A 24,462-nucleotide genomic window follows, 5' to 3' on the forward strand; every position below is an offset into this window, starting at 1 on the left:
CTCACACTGTCCCCTTGTCTTGCACACTCCCTCTGTACCTGTCTGCACTGTCCTGCCTGCCTGGGATGGCAGCCTCCCTGGGGGAACAGCGTGTTTCCCTTCCCAGCTACAGGAGAAATGTGATGTGCAAAGTGTTTGGAGCACACTGGAGTAGGAGTTTGTCTCTGGACCATCCACCAGAAGGGAAGCGCTTCTCAGGCTAAGGAGCTGTGGTTTCAAGCCTGATGCTTGCACAAAGGCTGATTTATTTCTGCTTACAGCATGGATGTTTGGCTTTGAGGATCATTTCTCCCAGCTACCCAGAAAGGAGTGACCTGTTTTCTTGATCCAATTCAGGAAGTTTTCATTATGTGATAGACAGCTGCCAAGTGCAGTTACTGTGCTGGGGAGGAGGGAAAACATGATCAGATTTGTGCTGAGACGTACCACCTCTCCCAGGCCCGAACACTGGATTGCCACTGGGTTTAATTAGCAGCGAGGAAACCAATCTTCACTGTGCAGCAGAAAAGCCCATGCTGGGAAAAGGCCTCAGTGCACTTACTGGGCAGTGATGAGGAAAGAGAGGTGATGTGGTCCCATCACTGCTGAAACTTCAGGAAGGAGCGAGTAAGAAAGAGAAAAGCCCAGGGGAGCATGAGGAGCAGCACATGTGATTACCCACGCTCTTGCCTGCCTTCTTCCCTTCAGCCCTGTTAATCCTGCCCCAACCACAGGCAGTGTCACACTGCTGGAGACAATCCCAGCCGAGAGCGTTCTCCTGCAGCACCAAGAGCTCTCTGTGCAAGAGGAGAAATTGCTGCTGTTGACATGTGAAGGCTAGGAGAGCTGAGTTTGTTGTCGTGGGATTTTTTGTCTTCTCTGTGGTGGTGTCCTGTAGCCCTCATCCTGTCTGTGCAAAGTGCTTTGCTGAGGACTGCTCCGTGCTGTCTCACGCAGTGTTGTAAGGCGCTTTGGTGGACTTTTCTCTGCATACACAAATTGCCAAATATTACTAAAGTACTAAGTAGTTATCACCTAATTATCAGAGCAAGAACTGACTTTCAGACCAGCACGGCCTTTTGTTCTTAGTTGATTTTCCTTTGTTTTTGCTCAGTTTCAGTATGTTTAAAACTTTTGATCACGAGTTAATTCATGGCGGCCTTATCTCTGTTATAGTCCAAAGAAGGTTTCTAGCAAAATAAGGTTCTGATTGCCCATATTCACACACTGGTGGCATGAGGGGCAGAGAGTTTACATCACTTGCCCAAGGCCAAAGCAGGAATTGGTGACAGAGCTGGGAAGTCTACCCAGGCCAGCAAAGAGCAGAATTCCAGGGCTCAGGTGTCCTTCATCCCTCCTCTACCCACAGTCCAACCACACTCCTCCCCAGAATATTAGCAAAGAAGCTCAAGTGGGAGAATCAAACTGCTCCTGGGTCTCACCTGTGAAGAGTTGAACTTTGAAATTCTTCACTGCTGTCTCTGGTCACATCTATGACCTGCCTGGTGAAGTTCCCAAGTCTATTTCCCAGTGTTTGTGCATGGCAGCTCTTCCCTTTGGACAGCCTGCCATTGCCAGCAGTGGGACCTGGAGCAAAGTTCTGCTTCAGTTGGTTCTAGAAAATATGGTATGTCCAAGCTGCAGCCCTGGGAGACGCTGTAATTTGTCATTTTGTGGAAACACAGGGAAAAATCCCACCCTCAAGCTGACACAAAGTGACAGGACTGGAGCTCTCTGCAGGCAGACTCGCTTCAGTCTGCTGGGTGCCTGTGTTTGCTCCTGCCCAGGCCCCACAAGCCTGGATAACTGGGTATGTGGATATATTACCATGTTCCAAGCTGAGGATTAGTTCCTAGCCATTTCCTTTCTTTCCCATTTTTTAATCTTTTAAGACAAAGAAAATACACCATCTGGCTCCTGCATTTGTGGCATGCAGAATTGCTTTAACAAAGGTGAACTGCTTAATTTTCTGTTTCACATTTGGATACAGAAAACAAACATTTGCGTAACAAAAACGGCAGAGAAGCTTGTTCCCCCTCTCTGCAAGCTCTCCATGCTCTGCCTGAAGACAGATGCATCCATTTCCTCCTGCATCACAGAGGGATCCCGTCAGCTGTTGCCTTTTAACCTCCTTTCAAGAAGACAGGATGGAGAGAAAATGGTTGTGGAGGTGGAAGTGGTGGGGAGAGGTGGAACAGCATCTGAGTGGAGGAAAAGCGGAGGAAAGTGGAGGAACTGGGGAGACAGGGAGAAGTAGCCCAGCTTCTGTGTGAAGAGGGAAGGCGGGGCTGCTGAAGAAGCATTTCTGTGCTGTGTTGTGTAACGTGCTGTGCAATCTTTGGTGTGGGTCTCTGTGGGAAGGCGGGACGGAACATATCCATATTGGAGAGGAAAGGTTTGGGCGGATTTCATTTTCCTTGTTGTTTTCTCTAAAAAACTGTGTGAGTAGGCGATTTTTTTAGGTATGACTCAGGACTGTGACAGCAGGTGGTGGGACGCTGCAGGTCAGGGACATTGTGCCTCAGCCAAGATGAGGGGGGCATGGAGACTGCAGCAAGTGAGCACAGAGTGCCTGCCCAGTGCTGTCCTGGAGGATGTCAGGGTGGCTGCAGGGGAGGGTCAGAGCTGGGGGCATCACCAGGGCTGAGATCAGAACCCCAGCTGCTCTTTCACCCTGAACACTGGGGTTGGGTTTCTCCAAGAGCCCTTCTGTGGCTCTGGACCCACCCAAGCTCCAGTAATAGCCAGATAATTTTCCATTTGTCCCCCCCCCAAATCTGTAATTCAGTTCCAAAACAAAATCACGTGGCAGCTGTCCAGGGAAAGGGCAGTATTTCTTCATCTTTAGATGAGAACACAGTCTTAAATTGTAGTCAAGACTCCCAAGGTGATGTCCTGACATGGGTGGGACATCAGCAGTGAAGAGACATGCCAAATAGAGGAAGGATTTATGTAGACATTTAACCTCATGAAGACATGTCCCTGTCCATATTTCCTCTGCCCTACACTTTTGGCATCCTGCTCCAAATCCTGGGCTGGGCTTGAAACCTCTTGGGGATTTAGCTTCATCCTTTCCCAGAGGTCAGTCCTGAGTCTCCTCCTGGTCATTTCATCATGCAGAGCACACCTGCTTGTCAAAAAAAACCCACATTTGGGACTTGAAATGTTTTGGGGTTTTTTTATTTCTAGCAACACAGAGATAAACAAAATGACAAAAATGCTCCCTATTTCTGTGTCCTCACCACTCTGGAGCATTGTTTGGATTTGGGAGAGACAAGGTTTGCAGGAAGAAGTAATATATTTTAATAGAACACATGATATTGCTGGAATGGGGAGAAAGAATGAATTTTAGGTGCACAAACCCTCTCTGAGTTCTTTTTTTATTGTCATTTTCTACTGTATCCGTTGGTTTAATAAAAGATTAATACCTCTTCCCATGAACCTTGGCTCTCACACCCTTAGAACATCAGAACCAAAACATTTCTGCTATGACTTTGGCCTTAGGTCAGTGTACCTTAAGAAGTCTGGGATCTGTCCCCCTCTGAAGCACGAAGGTTTACTGTGTAAATATTTCACTTCTTCTCTTTCTTTAAAACGGCCAGCAAAACCCCCGTATTCTTGATACTTTTCAGTACCCTTTGTAAGGTTACTTTTCTGATGACCATCTCCTGTCTAGACCATCACTGACTTTAGTTCTTTTCCTCTGCAGTTCGAGACTGGTTTCTTTCTCATGGATACAGCCAGTTATTTTGCCAGGGAAGTTTCCATGTGTGCAATAGATCACCAAGATTTAGCAGCTGCCTGGGTCATGCTCCTTTGGAAGCTCATCCAGCATGGTAGATAACGCTAACAGATGAGCCTTGCATTGAAACCAGATTTAGTCTGACCTATGGTCTTCTCGATAGAGGGCTCCAAAATAATCACACCATCACTGGTGCTCTGTTCACCAGCCCTGAACTCTCTGCAGAGGACCAACAGGCACAGGGGAGGAAAACTCCCTCTGAATTTCTAGCTGGGATATGGTACTGCCTCACTTTGGGAGGGAAAATAAGCTGCCACTCTCAGGTTTTATGGTAGACCTGGTGTACACTGGCTGTAAGGGAGCTCTGGACAGAGAATGAGCCAGGCTCTGCACCCAGACACCCCTGACACCTCAGGCTCAGCTCAGTGCTGATGGGTGGGGGAGAGCCAGCTCAGTCCCTGGCCACTCTGGCTGTTGTGTGGGATCTTTTGTAGAAGGTTTGATGTGTGTCACGTTCAGCTTGCAACACCAGCACCATTCCCAGCACCTCAGTGCTGCGCAGACGCATCTGTGCACTGCCTTTTTCCTCTTCTACCCCTTCTCTGAGGTGGGAAATGTGACGTGCTGCTCTCTTTCCACCCTTTCTGCTCAGGTTTTGGGAAGGTTTCACATCTGTAAATACATGTTCCATTAGGAAGAGGACTTAGAGGTGAAAAGTGCTTCAATTTACTCCTGTCTTAGGTGGAATTCTGGAAACGCATCTTGCTTTGTCAGACCTACGTGAGTAAGGGCAAAAAAGTCTCATAGTGACCTGGAGATGTGACTGATACAGATGTGCCAGCCAGGCAGAGCCACAGCCTTGCCGTTTGCAAGAGCCTGTGTCTGAAAGTATTACATGCCCTTCTCAACATCAGTTTATCCCGTGTATCCCATCACCTCAACCCCTGATTTGTTATTTCTTTCCTTGTTATTACCATAATTCCCATTAGATGACACAAGTATGCCCTGTGAGGTGTGGATGGCTCATGCCATGGTGCCTCAAAACTGCCCTGACTGGGGGCTTGGGGGCAGAGGAACCAGATTTTCCCTAAGTTGCAGTAGGGTTGGAAAGAGGGGAGGAGAGGGAATGGCTCAGTGTGGGTGTGTGGGTGAACTGTCTCTGTGCCTGTCCTGGTGTGCTCTGCGTGCAGGAGAAGTCAGTGTGATATTGAACGTGCTGGTCTTTGATATCTCTGTGGCTCCTATAAAAACCTCTGCAAATTGAATTTGTGGCACACCTCCTTATCTCCTGAAAGGAAGATGTAACAGCATCATCTTGTGTTTTAGCCAGACGTTTTCCCTCAACACTTTCCCATTTCTACGCTGAGGGAAAAACAAATGTTGAGTCTTTCTTTTTTTCCCCTCCTGTTTGAGACCTTAAGAGCCCTTCACACAAAGCAGCTCAAGTGCAGAAGACTTAATTGGGGAAATTAGGTTGTGCTGTGTTCCTGGCATTTCCTCAGAAACGGTAATTGCCCTAATTCTCTACCCTGTCAAGACCTGCATCTGCACCCTGTTTTCCCCCTCCCCTTTTTCTCACTGTCTACCTGTTGTTCTCCTGCTTGAGTTGCTGTTTTCATGCTGTTGCCATTTATTTCATTCCAGTAATGAGAGGGATGTGGCAGGTGAAGAGCTCTCACAATCTGGTGACATCTTCTTTGAAGCACAGGCACAAAAGAGTGGTTTGTTTTGGGGAAATAAAAACTCCCTGTTCTGGTACTTGACCTCCACGCTCACCTCTTCTCCTGCTCAGGGTATGTTGCTGCTGTCACTGCGAGTCATTTGGCTCAGAATTTTTGTTTAATACAGTCTCAATGTTCACCTAAACACTGACCTCCATCTAAATCCCCCTGTGTTCCCCCCAAACCACCCAAACCCTCACACACCTACTGAGAGCTTATCAAAATTAGGATCTTTCAATCAAAGCTCAGCCCCATTCCCAGGCATTTGAATTGAGGCTTTTGATTTCTCCCAAACATCAAGCTGAGATCCAGAGGGCTGGGAGTTCAAAGCCTTTCATTTTAGCTTCCTGATGGTTTTTAACCTTCCATTTGCAGAGGTCAAAGATGTAGCCAAACAGGGAGGAATTGTTTGTTGTTCAGTATTTCCTGACCTAAAACACCTGAGGATGTACACGGCAAGTTTGGATTCAACAGAGATGATTTTCCAGTCCTTGTCCATGCTGACTGGACTTTGGCTGCTCTTAAAAGCTGTCCAGGCTGATCTCTGCTTTCCTGGGATCTGGGGAGAGTACTGGGAGTAACCAATCAAATGCTGGACCCACCACTGGGGTAGTGACACCATCCCCAGAAGTTAGAGTCAGTTCAGCTCAGAAAGCTGGGGTTTTTTCTCAATGCAGCCAAACTACCCAAGCCTGTCACCTCTGCTGTAAAAACTTGAAATAACTGATTTTCTGCTGGGAAGTTCAGGAGCCCTTTCCTTCAAAGCAATTCCCTTTGCATGAAACTTTATTATGGAGGGAAGAACTCTTTCCTATTTTCAGCGTTCCCTGCCTGCAGCCAACAGATCTAGAGAAGCAAGAGAAGCTACTTGTGATCCCCATCCATCCTTGAGAAGTTTTTCCCTCCCCCTGACTGTGAAACTGTTTTTTTTCCCCTGTTTTAATTTGTTTTGTCCAAGTGTGGTTCCCAACACCTGCTAGAGGCTGCCTGCATGCAGTGTGCTTGCTTCCTCCTGCTGTCCCTACTTGGAACATACCATTAGCCTGAAAGCTGTGACAGACATGGAAAAGAGCCCACTGCCTCATTTTGAGCAAGATAGACTCTCCCATGGTGGAGATCCATCCAAAATGCATTTCACTGTGGTGTCACCAGGAACAAGGAAGGATTTCCTACAGGGCAGGTCAGGGGCACTGATGGTCCTGGGTTTTACCAAGGTGGGTAAAAATTTAAGCTGCATTTAAATTTAAACTGATTTACACTGCAGCTAGAGCAGAAGAAGGTAGAGAACCTTATGTCAGCCTATTATCCTCGCTTCATTATTCCAGCACAGGTGAACCAGAAACCATGTGGGTCATGAACTGTTCATGCTTTGGGAGGAGCACTGCCACTTACAATCCAGCGAGACAGGAATGTGCAAATGTAAAACCCTCCCCTCTCATCGTGTCTAGGTTGTTAAACCCATTCCAGCTGGCCACTGGCCTTCTCCTGCATTCCCACATGCAGGACCATGATCTCAGCTCTCCTTTACCACGGGTGCAGCCAAGAGATCACACATTGGTCAGGAAAGGTGGGGAGCACCCCCAAACCTTGGTATGATCAGCAAGGAACTGGAGGCAGAGAAGTTACAAGCCAGTTTAGTGAGAGCATGGATAAATTATGCCTTGCCTCATAACAAACTGAAGGCCTCCCTTAAAAAATTAAAATGCAAGAATCTTCATCAACTCCTTAATTAAGATGCTTGCATGGAAGGAAACCACTGCTTTTCTTTTTTCCTGCTGGTTCCTGCATGGTCAGAGTTTCTCCAGGCTTTCCCCTCCTGATTCCCCCCAGTTTCATAGTCCTGCCTCTCTCATAGCCCCAGTGAGCTCCTTCTCTCCCGCAGCTGGATGGAGAAAGCCTCTATTTGCAAGCAGCTTTAATATCCAGGCTGTTTAGGGCTCGGCTGTCAAAGAGAGCGTGTTCAATGTACAATCAAGGGGCAACGATGCACAAAATTGCACACACACACGAAATGGGAATCTTTCCTCAGCTCGTGTTGAGCTTTGAACGCTTAAGTGATTCCACGTCTCTCTTCCCCATCCAATTATGTGGGCGACACATGATAAGATTGCTAAAGGAATTAGTGAGGGAAATCTTTATACTGCCTAATCAATAGTGTTCTGCTCAGCAGAAGGCATCTCCCCACTCTGGCCTCAGCCACATTCCCACTCGCCCTCTGAAAGCACAAGTTCACCCCCTCCTCTCTATTCGGACTGTGGAGACCAAGACTTAAAGCCGCTGTGTGTCTGTTGAGAATGGGTGCAGTTAAAGAGCTTCTTTCTTGCTTTTTTTTTTTTTTTAGGAAAAAAAATCCAAACCAAACAGTCCTGTCAAATCCACATTTCAGGGTTTTGAAGATGTGTAGGCCACAGGGACCTTCTGCCCCTTTCTGCTGTATGGCCCTTACAGGAACGGCCGACAACCTTACAAGCAAAGACCCTGGATGAGAATTTTTCTGAGCATCGCTGAGGCAAAACGCCAGATTTTATGGGCCACTAGACAGATCCAATATAGCAAATCCTGTGTTCCACTGTGGATTCTGAGACCAAATTATCAATTAATGTGAAGCATTAAAAAAATCCCAATCCCTTTTAGTTCCCTGTAGTCATTAGTGACAAGATACAATATCTATAGCTCAAATGCTTTGCCAGCATCCCCTGGCAGTAAGGCAGAAACTTCACTCCTATTTTTTTCAACATATATGAAAAAACATATGAGATCAGTGGTTTTTACAGTCAAATCCAGCTGCCTCTACATATTTACTTAGATGGAGAAATAAATCAGGTTTGGGTTACTCTCCAGGTTAGTTATCTGTTATTGGAATAAATGCATGGTAATAGATCTGACAGAGGGAGATGTTTCCCTTTCAGCTCTGTGTTTGAGGTAGAATTTGCTTTGTTCTGCACTACATTATATTGATGTTTTTCCCCCACTGCTGGATGACTTCATTTGCTCTGCTTCTTTCCAACCTCCATGCCTCTGCCACAGCTGGCCTTAGGATGCAGTTTCATGCATAGGCTTCTCTTTGTTTTCCCTCAACTGTAATGCAGAGGCAATTTAAACAACCAGCATGAAACAATTTTCTAAGCCTTTCCCCCCACAATTCCTACCTCAACTTTTTGGGAAGGGAGGTGAGTCAGTCATCCACGGGGCAATCCCCCAAGCAGAATGAGCTGCCAGCTACATTCAGCAGCTCAGTTTCCACTGCTGGTGCAGAGTGGGAATGTGCCCAGGGCAATGACCAGCTGGACACAACCTGAGGCCACATTTTGGGTATTCCCCAGGCAGCTCTCAGGCTGAGTTCCTCAGCTGCACAGCCAGAAGTGTTCCCCCAAACCACTTTGTTCACCAACTGCCTTTCCATCTTGGGATTTTGTCCCAGAGGGAACACAAACATCTCACTGGAAAGCCAGAAGACTTTATGCCTGTCATTCACTCCTAATTTGCTCACTGAGATCCCTGCCCCGTTTCCTCTCTCCCATTCCCCAGATCTTTCCTACTTTGATACAGAGGAAAATGTAGTGCTGTATTTTCTGCCCCAGAATTTCGCTTCCCCTTTCCCTTTCTAAACTTCAGTTTTCTGAGTGCTGGCAGGTTTGTGGGTGATTTGAAGCTGTGGGATCAGGTATTTTCTTCTCCAACCTGTGACAGTACTGATGGGACAAAGACTTTTGGGCCAGCATAGGGTGATGTGCGAGGTGCTTCTCTGGGACATTTGGCCAACAATACCCTTAACTCTGGCCGGCCTGAGCTTGTTCAGTGAAGACTTCAGGCCTGGGTCTTATTCTGCTGGCAGAGGCAGATGAGTCCCTGCACCGTGCCCAGGAGGGCTGGAAATGGGCAAGAAGCAGGATGCTGAAGTACCAGATACAGAGGAACTGCTCAAGCATCCTGAAACTTCTCTTGTCTGGAGAGGAATTCTGGGTCCCCCCAAGGGATGACATTCTGTGTGACCATTCTATGTGGCCTCACAATCCAAGGAGAAGTTTCAGGAGGCTGAGTCCCCCTTGACCCTTGCCCAACTCACCCTCTCTCTGCACTGGTGCAGCTGATCATGTGGGGTGCAAGGTGGTGGTCACAGGGGCCAGAGGGTCTCACCCGCCCCATGCCCTCACAGCAAAGGTTGCGTAGTGTTGGGATGTTGCAGCCAGCGAAAGACTTTTGGTTCAGTTAAAGACATACCCTTTCCCTTCTTGTCCCCTTGCTTCATCCCTCCCATCCCTCCCTCCCTCTCTCACCCTTCCCTTCTCTTTTGTTTGTCTCCTTCCCTTGTTTTCACCCATTCACTGTCAGGAAGGGCCGCGTCCGAAGGGCCAGTTCAGCGCAGCGTGGCAGCGACAGAGACTGGCACCGTCGGCAGCTGCAACAGTGAGTGGATCCCGACCCCTGGGGCAGCTGGAAGCGGGGGACTGGTGCTGCTTGGGCGTGAAATGACGCATGGGGTTGAGTGGCTTTGGGAATAGGTCGGGTCTTGTGCGTTTGGCAGCGAAAGGGCTCTTGTCTGTGATGGGAACTGCACACGTTTCTACTGTAGCCGCTCTCCGGGGCTTCTCTGGATGGTGAGATAATATGGGATGAGTGCAGAAGTCCTCGGTGCCACCTTCCTCTGTGGGTGTCCAGGATGTGTCTGCACTAGTGGACAGTGTGGGCTGTCCTTGGCCTCTGATGGCAGCAAGTGCAGCATGGTTTGTCTCCGTGCAGCTAAACTACCCCATGCCTCCAAGAAGGGTGGCATTTGCACTATGCACTGGCACTGTCCCTGACCTGTGTTGTCCTCTCAGGAGCTGCTTGGACAGTCAAACTGGCATGGACCAGACCATTTGAGTGGTTGGATTGTCACATGCCAGCCTGACACCTTTTGTGTGCTGGTCTGCAGCTGTGTTTGAGTGAATGTAAACCAACACTGCCCACTGCTGCTCCCAGCCCTTGGCCGGAGGAGAGGCAGTGAGGGGCTGCTGTGAGTTTGAAGCTCTGACTTCAAAGAGCAAAGGAGTTTGGTTCTGCCAAGGGTGTGGGTTCATGTGAGTTGTGTGAACCTGCTGAGGGCTGGTGACACCTCTGTTCACCCTGCCCTGCCTCCCACAGAGCAAAGCCAGCATCCCATGGCACTTGCCGCAGGATCCTCAGCTCAGTGTCCCCAGCTGTCACAAGCCTCCTACAGGAAGCTGCAGGGCTGCTGGGGCGGAGCTGCAGGAGTCTGAGAGAGGAGCAAACATCCAACTTGGTTGTCCTGTTGCTTCTGCTGGCACAAAAGCAAATGTTCTGTTGATCCAGAAGGTTAGGGAGTCTTTGCTTGAGTCTCTATTGGAAGTGGATGGACCTAATCCACCCTAAGACACTGCACAAAGCAGTTTTGACCCCTCCTACATTAAGGCAGGAGAGCGATGGCTTCCACACTTTATTTCCCAATAGCTTCCCTGTGCCAGCAGCCCCAGAGATGGGCATCAATATTTGCAAAGTAGGCTTGACTGGGATAAATCTCCTGGGTCCAGTTGCCCCAAACTCCCTGTGGCACTGTGAGGGGAGCTGTTTGCTCCTGGCCACACAACGCAGGACAAGCTGTCCCACCAGCGAGGGTCAGGACCACTCCTCCTGCTCCAGAAAACGCCTACAGCAGCTGAGTGGATCTTGCAAATCCTTCCTGGGGCCTGTGACAGAGCAAGGCTCTGGCACTTCCTGACTGTTGCCAGAAGCATATGGGAGTGTGAGTTTAGATATTGCTGATTTTGCAGAAGATATGTCAGCAGATAAGAAGATTTGCCACTGAAATGTGATTTTGTTACTCTTATGCCTTTCCGAGCCAAAATTGAATTGTGGGGTGTGGATGGGAATTTAGTTCTAAGCACTGATGTAATTTTGTATCCTTGGCCCTGAAGGCAGTTTTAAAAAAAATTATTTCCCCCTGTGCCCTGACACTATTTTGTTGCCTTTGAATCATGTCCTTGTGACAGAACAAATACTGGAGTTTGACCTTTCCAATGTGACATAATAATATGTGACTTCTTTATAGCTCTTTTCATTCAAAATTCTTGGCACACTATGAATCTGATCTTGCAACCACTTGCCACTGGGCCTAGCAGTCACTGCTCCATGCAGTCCCTGGGGAAGCCAGAGGAGCACAGAAGTGCTACACCTGGTATTACTTGCAGGATCAGGCCCTGGAGAAATGTAGCACATCCGTGAATAACCACGTTTTGGAGAGAGAAAGCCTTAACCTGTCATTTATCATTTTTATTCACTATCAGAATGCCATGCCCAGCACTAACTCGACAGCTTCCCCTTGGCTACAGTGTCATGGCAGGTGATGCTGGGGCAGTATTCATAGCTATTATCTACCACCCTGTTGCTTTTTTTATTATTTTTTTCCCAGCTCTAAAAGCCTGTTAATTAATAAACTCCTTTAGCTTATCCTGCACCATTTGATCCTGCAGAAATCACAGCATTTTATCTTATTAGCAAGTAGGAATTAAACAATTGAAACAACTCAGGGGGAAAAAAAGAGCATAACCACTTTCCCTGGGCATCACTTCTGAAAAAAGCTTGCCCTGTACCCTCAAAAACCCCAAGCTCAGCCCCCAGGGCTTGACAAAGGATGGAAATCCCAGATCAGTGCGTCCTTGGGCTAAAAACTGCTTTGTGCTCTGCTATTCCTGGTTTGAAAGGGAGAGCAGAGCCAGGTGCAGGGAGAAGAGTCCAGCAGTGAGATCCCAGACATGGACTCTGCTGCAGGTCCCTTCCCTGTTACTGATGTCCTCTGCCACCACAGGAAATTCAGTTAGTTCTCCTGTGCCTCAGTTTGCCATTGTTAAAGGGTGATCCCTGTTCGTGCTCACCGAGGAGATTCACAAGAAAATAAGATTTCAAGGGACACAGTCATTATGGTGGTGGGAAACAGGTAAGTACCTTAGGAATATGTAGGGAGTCTGTGAGCTGAGATGTTTAAGGTGTCGGTTCACAGAGAGTGAATTTTGGGAGTCCTCAGTAGCTGGAAAATGCAAAGAAGGAAGCAGGTGGGATCCTTGCACCCTCCTCAAGATGGGTAGAACCAGGAAAAAGAACTGCTCCACCCTGTTGTAGATGGGAGGTGGTTAAATCTGGGGATGGAGACCTGCTGACCATCAGCAGGTACCTACACACTTCACCACTGTGCCTTCAGCAGAGCACTGCATCCCCACCACACCCTTAAAAAATCCTTTGAAAGATGACTTCATTAGGAGTAAAGAGATCTGGAAGGGATTCCCTGGATCATCAAATCCAGTCCCCTGTTGCATCAATCACATCAGATTTATCCTTTTCATAATCAAGCACCACTTTTAAGAGTGCTCCTAAGGGGAAGAAGACAGTCCCAGAATCTCATTGCTTTAAATCGTAGCTGCCCCTGATTTCCAGTCTGTGCTTAGTCACGGCCTGTTTGTTAAACAGCAGGTAGCTGGCCTAAAAGCAGGAAATTTAACACAGTTTTATTAAAATAACCACCCAGAAATCCTCTCCACAAAAACATGCTGAGGTTGCAAAAGAGAATGTGCAAGGTCAGGTAATGGTAACGGGGAGGCCTGAGCTCACTCTTGCCTCTGCCTTGGAGAACAGACCCCACGTAGTCCCCTGCTGTTAAGCCTGTGTGATCCAGGTGAGGAACAAGGCAAGAGTACTCACAGAACAAAGGAAATTTTTTCTATTCTTTGCCATCATATTCATTGTGTAACCCTCTGTGTCTCTTGCCAGGTATAAGTAACGCTGAGCTAAACATTTGGCTATTTTTTTCCTTTTGCTGACAGGCTTTTCCGTGCCATTTATAGCTTCACTGTAAAAGCCATTACCTGTGCAGCATTTTTGAGAAGTCAGTGAGTTCATAGAACCATGGAATTGGATTGAAAAGGATATTAAAGACCATCTAGTCCCCCTCCCCTGCCTTGGGCAGGGACACTTTCCACTGGACCAGGTTGCTCAAAGCCTCATCCAGCCTGGTCTTGAACGGTTCCAAGGGTGGAGTTTCATTGTCCTGCTTTGCAGATTAGGAAAGGAATTCCAGAGCTATCAGCCCTACCAATCCACGGTGCTTCAAGGGCAACTTTCCCCCTCCAAAATGCCCCTGCTTTATCCAGTGCAGTCTGATTGACTCCAAACCATGCAATTACTACCCAGGCAGAGGAAGATGGCTGGTGCAACAGCCTGCGGTGTACGTTGCATGCCATGAAAATGATGGAACGCTCTAGATCCATGATTTGTCCAGTTAGTTCATCTGAGTGCACAATGAATGGGGCAGAGGGGAGAAATTGGTGAGCCCAGGCTCAGGTGTAAAATCTCAGTGTTACCCAGCAGGTGTGACCCAGCCCAGCTGTGACCCAATGGCACACGAAGGTGTTGCTTAGCTCAGGCCACTGCTGCACAGCATGGCCAGAGTGACTAAGGAGGAGGGCTCCTTTGCCAAAAACAGATTTGGAGCTGGGATGCTGCAATCCTGTGTTTGCTTATTTAACTTGGCAGGTATTCAAGTGAAACAGGCACGGAGGGGAGGCATCAGAGCTGATCTCGGTACCCACATGTGGGATTTTAAGTTTCTATTTCAGTGCTCCTGCTTGGAAAAGAAATGCAAGCAGACCCTCTCACCCTCCTTTTCTTTTTTTTTTAAAGCACTATTTAAATGTCATAAGAATCATATAGTGCCCACCTTAATGTGCCTAACAAATTAAAATATTTTATTAGTCTATAATCTGAAAATCATTACCGTGCTTACCATAAAAACCTGAAGGTCTTCAGAGGGAATGATGTCAGTGGGTCTGAAATGAATGCAAATACATTTTGTTGCCATGAAGGTAGCAGGGGTCAGACAGGCAGCCCCCAGCCCCAGGGCAGCAGGCTGTTAGCGTGGGAGGGAATGAAATGCATCTTACAGTGGGGAGGGAGAAAATGGATCTCTTGGCTGATTTTCCTGGAGTTTTGCAGGACGAACGCCTGGGTCTGTGCCTGGCTGGTTGGGATGGTTTCAGAGGAAAGCACTGGTGCTGTTCCCACTCGCCTCCCTCGTGGTGAGGGCAAGGAAGTGCTCCAGACAGCTCATCCCCATCATGGCTGAGCTGCTCGGACCCTCTGGCTCCATCCTGCTTCCACTGACAGCACAGGTGCCTGTTCCCCTCGGGGATCCACACACCCCTGGTGCCCTCTTCCTCCTGCAGATGACTCTGGATGTGTCCCTCCAAGTAACTGCTGCCTAACAGGCAGGAGGCAGCTGGCTCCAGCTCTAGGAAAGCAGCCCATTCCCAGTGTCCCTGGCTCCCAGAGAGGCCAGGTGACACTGGACACTCCCAGAGCAGAGGCTCCTGAGTCCCTTGTCCCGCACAGAACCAGTGGGCTTCTGCTGGTTACTCCTCCCCGCCTTGGGTGAGTGTCAGATGGTTCAAAGATTAATTACCATTTAACTGGCTGTATTTCCATCTCTGCGGAAGGCTGCAGTGGAAAAGACAGGAGTCCTGGGATCCTTTACCCTGGTATTACACAGCAGATTACCCTGTACTTACGAGGTCACCAGTTACGGTGTAATTAGGCCTCCACTGCAGGGAAGTCCGCGATAGGCTTCCAAACCACTCTTCTTCCCGGTGCCAGGGAAGCAGAGGGATGGCAGCAAAGTGCAGGCTGAAGCCTCATTAGGTGCGCTTAAAGCTGTTAAACAGTTTAAAATCCAAGCTAGGGGAGGTGCAGTGAGAGGGTAGCAAGGCCACCTGTACCTGTCAGAGAAAGGGAGTGGAAAAAAACCCAGAGCAGGTTGTCTAGGAAATGCAGGAAAGCCAAAACAGAAAGGAGGGTTGTGAGGGAGCTCCGTGTGCCAGGCAGCTGAAAGGCAAAGGGCTGCTGCTCTTCAAGTGTCACCAGCTTTGCCAGTGGTGAAGGACTCTGCTGAGCCAGAGACCCTGTCCATGTCCCTGACTGTCCTGTGGGATGTGTCCATGGAGCCATGGAGGATGCTGCAGTGGATCAGGGCAATGCCTCTTGCTCCAGATTGCTCCCCTCCGTTTCTCACGTGCACCCAAATCAAACACCTACGCACGGAGCATTTGGAAGAGTGGCAAATGCCTTTGGTTATCAAGAACAAATTCCAGTGGCAGCTCACTGCATGTCTTGAGTGGCTAATAAAACACCAAGCCCATTCTGATCAATATACAGCAAGTAGTGCTGTAAAGTGAGATTGTGCCTGCCCCAGGCCATGTTGCATTTTGTCTTTATAAACCATGTCCTCTTCAAGTCAAGCACACTCTCTTTTGGGGTGGCAGCTCCCTAGAAATTCTGGCTTTCAGTGTGTCACTGAAACAAATGCTGTTCTGAAGCCCTCCATATAAAGAACCCAAGTCAAAGAGCAAAGTGTGTTCCTCTACAGCAATCATTATTTTAAATAATCTTTTATTACGTAGCCACACGTCCCCAGTTCAGTCCCACAAAGAGCATTCATCCGGCCAACAGCTTCTGGAGAGGTGAGACAGAAACAAAGTGTGAAGCCATTGATTATTGAGGATAGAAAGGCCTGCAGGTAAATACTTTGTCTAAAGAATGACCAGAGCAGGTAGATGTGCTACCTGATTGCAAATATTTACAAAGTTGTGAGCTTGAAGGTTAGAAAATGTTGAGAGAAGTATATAGAAGTTAGCGCAGGGATAATGCGGTGAGGACCGGAGTGGGGAGAATCAGTGTGGCAAGCAGGAAATTTCCAGCGTGTAGGCAAGATTTGCTTGTGATTTCCTGAGGGAGTCTGTGGGTTGTTCACTGGGATATATGGATTGGCATCCATCAATACCTTAGCAAATCCTTTAGGGCCCGCTCTCACAAAGGAAAGGGAGAAGAATGAAATTTAATGGGGGTTTTTTTCAGCTCTGCTCTCCCCCTGTAAAGTGTTTTCCTAGGCAGACACGTGTGTCATTGCCGGGGCACTGTGCACCCACACCCCTACTGCTCCTGGACTAGAGTGGTTTATTCAGAGGAACAAGAGCTGCCAAGGCTTTAAGCCCAGCATCTGTAGTCACGTTTATCCTTGAAGTAAATGCTCCAGCAGTGACATAATTGAGGACTGTCCTGTCTGCTCAGCATATGTCTGCAGGGGTCGTTCATCCTTTCTGACACTGCACAACATTAGCGGTTTTTTAGCCTCACTTTCTCCTTCCGTCCTTCCGCCTGTGGCTAACCCTAATGGAGAGCTGGTGGCTAGAGACTCCTCTAGGAAAACTGGCCTGTTTGGAGGGCTGACCATCTAGGATCAGCCCTATATTAGGGCAAAACCAGTGTCCTACTGGGTCCTGGGTTTGTGCGATGGCCCCAGCGGGACTGGTTGGGGTGGAGGGTCTGGCTGGCTGCAGGATGGGGAACAGAAGGCAACTGGTGATATCTGTGATGGCCACTTAGTGCTCGAGGGCTCTAATGGCATCTGAGAACCAGGTTCCTGTGTTTGTGGGTTTGCTTATTTATTTACGCTCCTGGCTAAATAAAGTAGGGAGGAAGAATTTTAATGCAGTGGTTGAAATGCATGGGACTGCAGCAGCTCTGTCCTACTCAAGGACATCTGGAAAACTTGATGGAGAATGGAGGGAACTTCAATGCACAGAAAGTCTTAGCTGGAAAAATTGAGAAGAAGAGAATGCAAAGCTTTATTCCATCAAAATTTAGAATTTAGCTTGTTTTCCAGAAGAATCCTGCAGCCCAAGCCCAGCCTCACCACCTGCACATGTCAACATTTTGGCTATTGCTGGTTTTATTTCTTCCCCTCCCTGGTGCCAGTGCTGCTCTCCCATGGCAGCGGTGCTCAGATGGGTGCTGTCACTGTCCTCTCCTGTGCCTGTCCCTTTTGGGCTGTTGTCACCATCTGCAGCCTCTCCCCTGCGTGCCACAACAGCTTTGCACAGGGATGTTTGAGGCAGGCACAGAAAGGAGATGTCCATGGCAACTTCCCCTAGTTTAGGTCTCGGGAAGCTTAACCAGGAACATCACTATCCTCAGCGTGTCTCTCCAGTGTTCTGACTCATGGAGGGAGGGGGGTGCAGGCTGGGGTTTGCCCCGCCGTGAAATGCAGCGTTTCATTCAGCAGTGCCAGAGCTGGCACAGCTTTCCCAGCGGCACTGATGAGTTTAATCACATCATTAGTAGGTGTGACACTGCAGCCTCTGATGATGAGCTCTTTATTCTAACACGGCTTTCAGCGTGTTTATCTGAGATGCCATCTGTGCCTGCGCTGCCTTCATTAGCAGAGAAAGCCTGTGTATCTTCTGATGTTGGTCTATATTTCTGAGATGTCTCCCTGCTGAGAAACCACACCTGAAGGAAAGCAACAACACCCAAAACGCTTAAATGGGCCAAATAGACCATTAGGAAGTGTACTCTTCTGAGGAATCCTCAACTGGTACACAAAACTGGCTAGAAGAAATGATCCAGCTATTTTATTCCTGAAAGATTTTCATCTTGGTAAAGCAGTAAGGCCCCGTGCTTCATCTAAAGTGCTGTAAATTTTCAGGAAAGCAATGAACAGTTTTTAATTTTTAAAATGCTTTCTATTTTTGTACCTCCATACCATGATCACACATAGAAGTTTCTGGGTTGCTTGTCCAGGTTTTAGATACAAAATCATCAAGGTTTTTGGGTGCAGATCTGAGTGTCTAGCCTTCCCCCTTAAAAGCTCCACAGTAAATGTTGTTTGTATTATTAACTGTATGCTATATATCCAGCTATATATTTTTGTAGCTGTCCATTGATCAACAAACTGGCAGCACAGTGTGCTCATGGAGTTGCACTGCTCTTGACAAGATTCACAAACCACAGACCAGGCAGGAACTGCCACATCACAGCCTAGCTACACATAAAAAAAAGGGAATGCTTCCACAGAGAGGTGCCATGCCCTGCCTTGTATCAGTTTTCTGTCTGTATGCTGCCAGGCCGATGCTCACTGAATCTGACATTAACAAGAAATAGATTTCCAAACAATCTAGCCTAATGAATTTAGAATATTATTATGATTAATGCCAAGGCAGTTGAACTGATTATCCAGTATCCAGAAGTAAAGTAATGGAGCCTTATCTACATCTTGTGTAGTACTGAGTCAGGAATGGCTTTGGCTGCAGACAAAGATGAGTGGTGTTGGTTATGCAGAGGGGAGCACTGGCAGGACAGAGAGAGAGACATGATGGGAAGGGAGAAGAGGAGACACCCATCTGAAAGCATTTCAGCATGGAGTGATCACACATGCAGGTTCTTTATTGCTCCTATTTCCTAAGCTACATATCTCAGGCTATTTTCAGACTTGGCTTTTATACCACCAGGTTGAGATTTATTGGGTAAATATTTTTCCTCCTTTCCAAAGCCAGAAACTGGGTTGATTTTCATTCTCTGCTTTGCCAAAAGAGCAGAATCCTGATGGACGTGTTTCTTGCATCGTGATGGTTTAACTTAGCTTCTATCTGATTAGCTTTCAAGCTATTAAACAGTTTTTGTAGCATTACCAGAAAAATGATAATGCAGATCAGTCATGGACAGTTTCTGTTGGCACAAGCAGTCTTTGCAGGCTCCAGATCCTCTTTAAAGCTGGAACCAGCAGAGAGCTGCGTTGTCTCATGGGTATTACATCTCTCTGAGCAGGCCTGTCCTAAAAAAGTGTGTTGTGGAGCAAGGGTGTCCAGCCTGGTGGAGAGAGTTGGTAAATGTCTAAGGTGCCTGACAAACTATCTGGGGGCTGTAGCTTGAATAGATTTAGTGGCATTCCCAGCCTCTGCTGTTACCTGGGCAGTGAGCAGGAGACAGGTAGCTTTTGACCAGCCCCGATGTGTGCCCGTGTCGAGTCTGTGATGCAGAGGCCTTTGGAGGAGTCCTGCACACACCGAACCACAGCTGCCCAGTGCCCACCCACAGCCGAGCAGGGACCTCCAGGGACGCCTGAGAAGCCAACCAGAGAATCCTTCCCCAGCACTACCACTTTGCTCTCCGAGTTCCTCGTGTGGGGCTGTGTTGTTCTGGGCCACAAGAAGCTCTCAGTAGGTGGTCCAGGGAATCAGGTTGGTCACCTCTCCTCCACCTGGGAAGGCTCTGGCAGTAACCCTTAGGAGAAGGGTTTAGGACCTGCTAGGAGCTGGTGGTGCCCTCACTGACCTCTTTACTGCATGTTTTACAAACTGCATCTCCTCTGCTGCCACGTGCCCCCAGGAGAATAAGGCATGGGTGGGGTCTCTCACAGTTTATATCCTGGTGTTGGAAATCATGGCTTCTGGAGCTTTTACTCAGATGAAGATGGAACTGGCCATTCCTCTGTAGGCTGGTTGTGCAGCTGTTTCTGAGCAGAGGGTGCAGCTGCTTTGGGAAGAAAAGGTGAAGGGTGAGTTGTAGTAAGGTGCACACCAAGCAGATTACTGGCAAACATAATTAAAAATATATGTGTGATTACTCCTCTGTTTCCCTTGTCTTAACCATCCTCTGCATTACCTCTGGCATTTTTAGACAGTAGATAATATAGCTGAGAGGACTCTTGGGCACATGCAGCTCTTAGAGCAGCAGTGATTTGTCTCAGACCATTTTGAGGTAGCAGAATTTACCTCTAGCTACAGCCACCCCTCCATGTCTGCCCTCCCTCATTTGCATAAGTAATTGGCAGCTTGTTAATGGCTCATTAGGAATGCTGAAAACCGTGGGATTAAAACACACTCAGTGGACCAGAGATGAGGGGTAGGGGGGGAAAGGCTGCTGTCCCTGCTTGCAAATTACACTGCTTGATTCAACGTGATTCAGAATTACAGGTCATAAAGCAACTAGATTGTTAAATGAAGTAAGGAAAAACAATGTCAATGGCAAGTTTTATTTTTAGACTCATGTTTAAACACAGTATGTGCATCTAGGGGGAACAAACAGTCCCTTTCCAAACAGTCTTACTGACAGCAGGATGCTCTCACCCCTTTCTCGGTTTCACATTAACCCTGCCTGGTCAGTGTTTCCTGCTCCTGAACAAGTCCATCTGGCTCTTACATCACTCATGGAAGGGACATTTTGTTCCTTTTCCCATGTTCTCTCTGGGTAAATCCAATCCTCTCCTCTCTGGCAGCAGGCAACCAGCATGTCCTTTTCTTTGGACAAGGCTGGGACACCCAGCGCAGCTCCACGCAAGTAGGAGAAACAGCTCCAGGTTGCTTTGTGCATTCTGTAAATATCAAAAATCCCTTGAAAAACGGCTGTGAGATGTCTCTTCAGTCACTGGCATGCAGGGAGGCAGGCAGCCAGCCTTTTGCTGTGGCACTGCCAGAGCCTGCAGTGGAGGAGATGGTTGGTGTAGCCAGTGAGAACTGTGAGAGGATCACAGCTGCTGTTCCCAGAGAGTGGAGCGTGGTGAGGACACAGTCAAGTAAGTTGAAAAGTTTGATGGAAGCTTTTTGTTGTTTGCTGGCTGTTTAATCTTGTGTTCAGCACTGGCTATGACAGCAGTGACTGCAAAGGCACGAGAGGTGAAGGCAAGGACAGGGCTATGATGGCTTGGGAATCGCTTACAAGAAGCTCAGCCCGTGGGCTGGTACAACCATAAGACACGATACCTTTCCATCAGGAGAACACCTCTGGGATTCTTGGAGGCCACAGTAATTCTGGCAATGGTGCAGCCTCAGATACAGCTAGGACCTTTCTTCCTGGATAAGCTGAAAGGAAATTGCAGATAAAGCACTCGGGGATCACATAAAGTCATAAATTGCAGTTAAATTCAGCAACCTCTGATCTAAACTACTTGGGTACTTAAGAGCCTGGTAAGGTGACAGTTAAAACTGTGAAGTGGGGACAGCTAAGGTTCAGCAAAGCTCAGCTCTGTCTGGCGTGTCAGAGTTAATCCCTCTGTTTTCTGAAAGGTGCCCAGGAATCTGTCAGGACTCACAGAGGCAAAATACTGGCACATCTGAAAAATTTCTCAGTGCAGCTGGATCCAGGCTGAAGGCATGGAAGGAGTGTCTCCTCCTGGATCCCCAGCCAGGAGCATGTGCTGCTCTTTGCATCGCCCTGAGAAGTCATCTCCTTGTGCCCCAACCTGAACTGACAAACATTGACTCACGAAGGCACAATCTACAGCAGTGTTGTTTGTTGTTCTCCAAGAGCTCAAGCTAGCCAAACAGAGCAGCTTTTCCTCCTTCTTGCTTTCATTGCTTTTTTTTCTTGCCCTTACATCCTCTCAGATGACCCTGTGAGACACCTGTGGCTCTTATTCATACAAGGCTGTCCAGAGCTGCTGAATTAACAACACTTACAGCTGGCTGCTGGGGGAAGGCTCAGAGCTGGATCAGCCAGCTCCTAGAGCTCTAAAGGACATATGATTTGGTGTGGTCCAGCCTGGGATGGCATCCAGGTCTGCAATGAAAGAAGATCCCAGGTCACCCCTACCTACAGCAGCAGGAACGGAGATGGCAATCAGAGAATGTGTGTCTTATCACTAGATTGAGTGCATTGAGCATGGAGTGGGATTTCCTGGAGAGGAATGGTGCCAAGGTCTCCACTACTGCTCTGGGACTCTGTACAAACTCAAATGTCTCCGCTTCCTGCACAAAAATGGGAAGTTCAAATGCTGCATGATACGAAGACACCTACAGTGGATCTTGTGATCTTCCTGAAGCAGAAGCAGGAGCAGAGGCTCCATCAAGTATGCCAGAAGCAGGAGGAAAGGTGTCAAATGACCTTGGAAAGCAAATGTCAAAAGCAAGGAAAACGAAAGCACTGTGGGCTTTTTTTGTTTTGTTTGTTTTGTTTTTTATTTCATCATTGCAAAGGAAACTGCACAAAAAGAAAAATAAGACACAGACTAAGAGCATGCTGGAGACCAAATCCCATTCTGAGCTGAGATCCATGGAGGCACCTTCCAGCTGTGGGTGTAGAGAAAATGGCTCAGTATTTTCCCTTTGAATGCTGCTTTGGGCTACAGCCCTGGTGATGGTATGTGAGCTGGGAAGGGGAAAAACAGCGCTTCCCACCAAAAGCTGCCTTTAACGTGCTGGCATCTGCATTCCCACCAGTCCTAAATCTGCATGAGGTTCTTTCAGCCCTACTCTGGCTTTGATTTCCAGGTTTTCTCTGCTGGTGGCCCAAACTGTGGATTTATTGCACAGTCTTTGCTGAACACTACCTGCTGCTGTACTGTCAGCCTCACCGGGGGATAACATGTCATCTTTTTTCCTTCCTAATCAGCTGGATGTCATTCAGAAAGCTGGGACAAGGAGAACTTTTCCCCCAGACACCAGCTTTCCTTGGTAGCAGACCAACCTCAAGCCTTATAATACTACTTGTACATAGCATTTATATAGCTTTACATCCTCAAAGTGCTGTACTAGCATTAAGTAATTATCTCTCTCCCTAATGGCCATTAATGCTGGCCTTTCATGAACCTCCCCCAGCTCCTCGAGGTTCATATCTAATCCAGCAATATGGTGCTCAGAGGGAGTGGCTGGATATCTTGCAAGTCCATGGGCTTGGATTTGAAATGAAGTTTCAGAGCAGGGGCCAGGTGCCCTGGAGTATCAGAAACACGGGGCTGTGGATCAGGGCATGCCCTTGGGAGCATCCACTAGAAAGGGATGGAATTGAGTAGGTGATACTGCGATCTTGAAATGGAGAGGAAGAAAACTTTGGCTGCTCAGAGGATGTGCACTGATTGCTCTATTTATTACCAGGACAGCACTGTGAACAGAGAGAGCAGAGCAGTGGGAATAACATGTCAGTGTGGGCATGGGGAGTTGATCTAGGGAGAGAAAGTTAGCTAAAAATGTCAAACAAAGCTAGACAGCCATGGCAATGGGATAAAGAGGCCAGTCTGCAGGTCTGTGAAGCATTAAAATAACAAGGCAAAAGGTCGAGCTTGGCAGCATCATAGGATTTACAGAGAGGAGCAGAAGAGGATTTACTTGTCTTATTTGCTTGCAAGCAAAGCCCTCTTCCAAGCTGTGGAGTGCCTCCAGGGAAGATGCTGTAATGCCACTGCTTCAGGACATTTTACCCTTGGGGAAGGTGAGCCTACCTGATAGCTGGGCTCTCCCATCCCTAGCTCCCAAGGGAAGTGGAGAGGATGGTGTGTGAAGATGACATGGCTGTTTTAGAGAAGTCTCAGAAGCAGCATGCTCCTAACAAACACCAGTCCTGTGTGGTCACTTATTTCTGAAACCTGCTAGACCCAGCTCTGAGCAAGCAGAGGCTGAAATAAACTTTCACCTTCTCCCTAAAGGCATGATAATGATTCTTTCCAAAGCCAAGGATATGCCTTGTAAGCTGGCTTTGCAAAAGAAGAAAACAGCATCTTTTTTTTCAGCCTGATTTAATAGCATCATTTTGCTTTTATGCTTCTGGCAATGGCTGGTCCTGTAAAACAAGTATGTAGCTGTGGGAATCACGTGTCAGTCTACAGGGGCAGAACACAACTCACAGTCACTACACATTATGCAAAGGATTTCTGTCACCCTGGACACACTCTGCTTCCTGTGGCATCAGTAGCACAATCCCTCTGTGCTCAGCTCTAAATCATTTTGCTACATCATCAAATAACAGGGTATGGCTGACTGCAGACCGAGAGGACCTGGCTTGGTGTTCACTTACTGCACAGCTTCGGAGCAGGGCCTTTCCCTGCCTTCCTGCATCTGTTTTCTCATCTGTGAAATGGGAATTTTAATCCTAATCAGTTTGCAAGGGAAGCAGTGAGGGATAGTCAAAGGCAATTCTTTATAGCGTAATAGCCAGCCTTATGTGCAAGGTTAGACATTGGAGTGGGTTTATGGTAGAGTTTAATTGATGCCTGTTCTGCTTATGGCTGGTAAGTGCAAGGCTTAACATTTGCTCTCAAAAATGTGGCACCCTGTTGGAGATGCCCCTGCAAGGAGCACCTTCTCATCTCTGAGCATAGCTGGGCAGTGTTTTGGGATGCAGAAATTTCTGGGCATTGCTTGTTTGGTTTTTCTTCCCCAAATTAATTTGATTATTAATTATTACCAGATTAATTTGTAGTAGAAGCTGTGT

At 47.8% G+C, this 24,462-nt stretch overlaps 1 protein-coding gene across 3 annotated transcripts in view; it reads left to right on the forward strand.

Annotated features, from left to right (window-relative positions):
* The window catches only part of NTRK3 (neurotrophic receptor tyrosine kinase 3), a 205,778-nt gene that overhangs the window by 175,319 nt on the left and 5,997 nt on the right, over nt 1-24,462 (forward strand). For 2 of the 3 annotated variants that reach the window (XM_008640094.1, XM_017742673.1), the window contains one exon: nt 9,775-9,849. The exons of the other annotated variant lie outside the window; for it this stretch is intronic. In XM_008640094.1, the coding sequence (XP_008638316.1) occupies nt 9,775-9,849 (75 nt within the window). The remainder of the gene's footprint in view (nt 1-9,774; nt 9,850-24,462) is intronic. 3 annotated transcript variants of the gene reach the window in all.

Source organism: Corvus brachyrhynchos, unplaced genomic scaffold (assembly GCF_000691975.1).
Source record: "Corvus brachyrhynchos isolate BGI_N302 unplaced genomic scaffold, ASM69197v1 scaffold97, whole genome shotgun sequence".
Lineage (NCBI taxonomy): Eukaryota > Metazoa > Chordata > Aves > Passeriformes > Corvidae > Corvus > Corvus brachyrhynchos.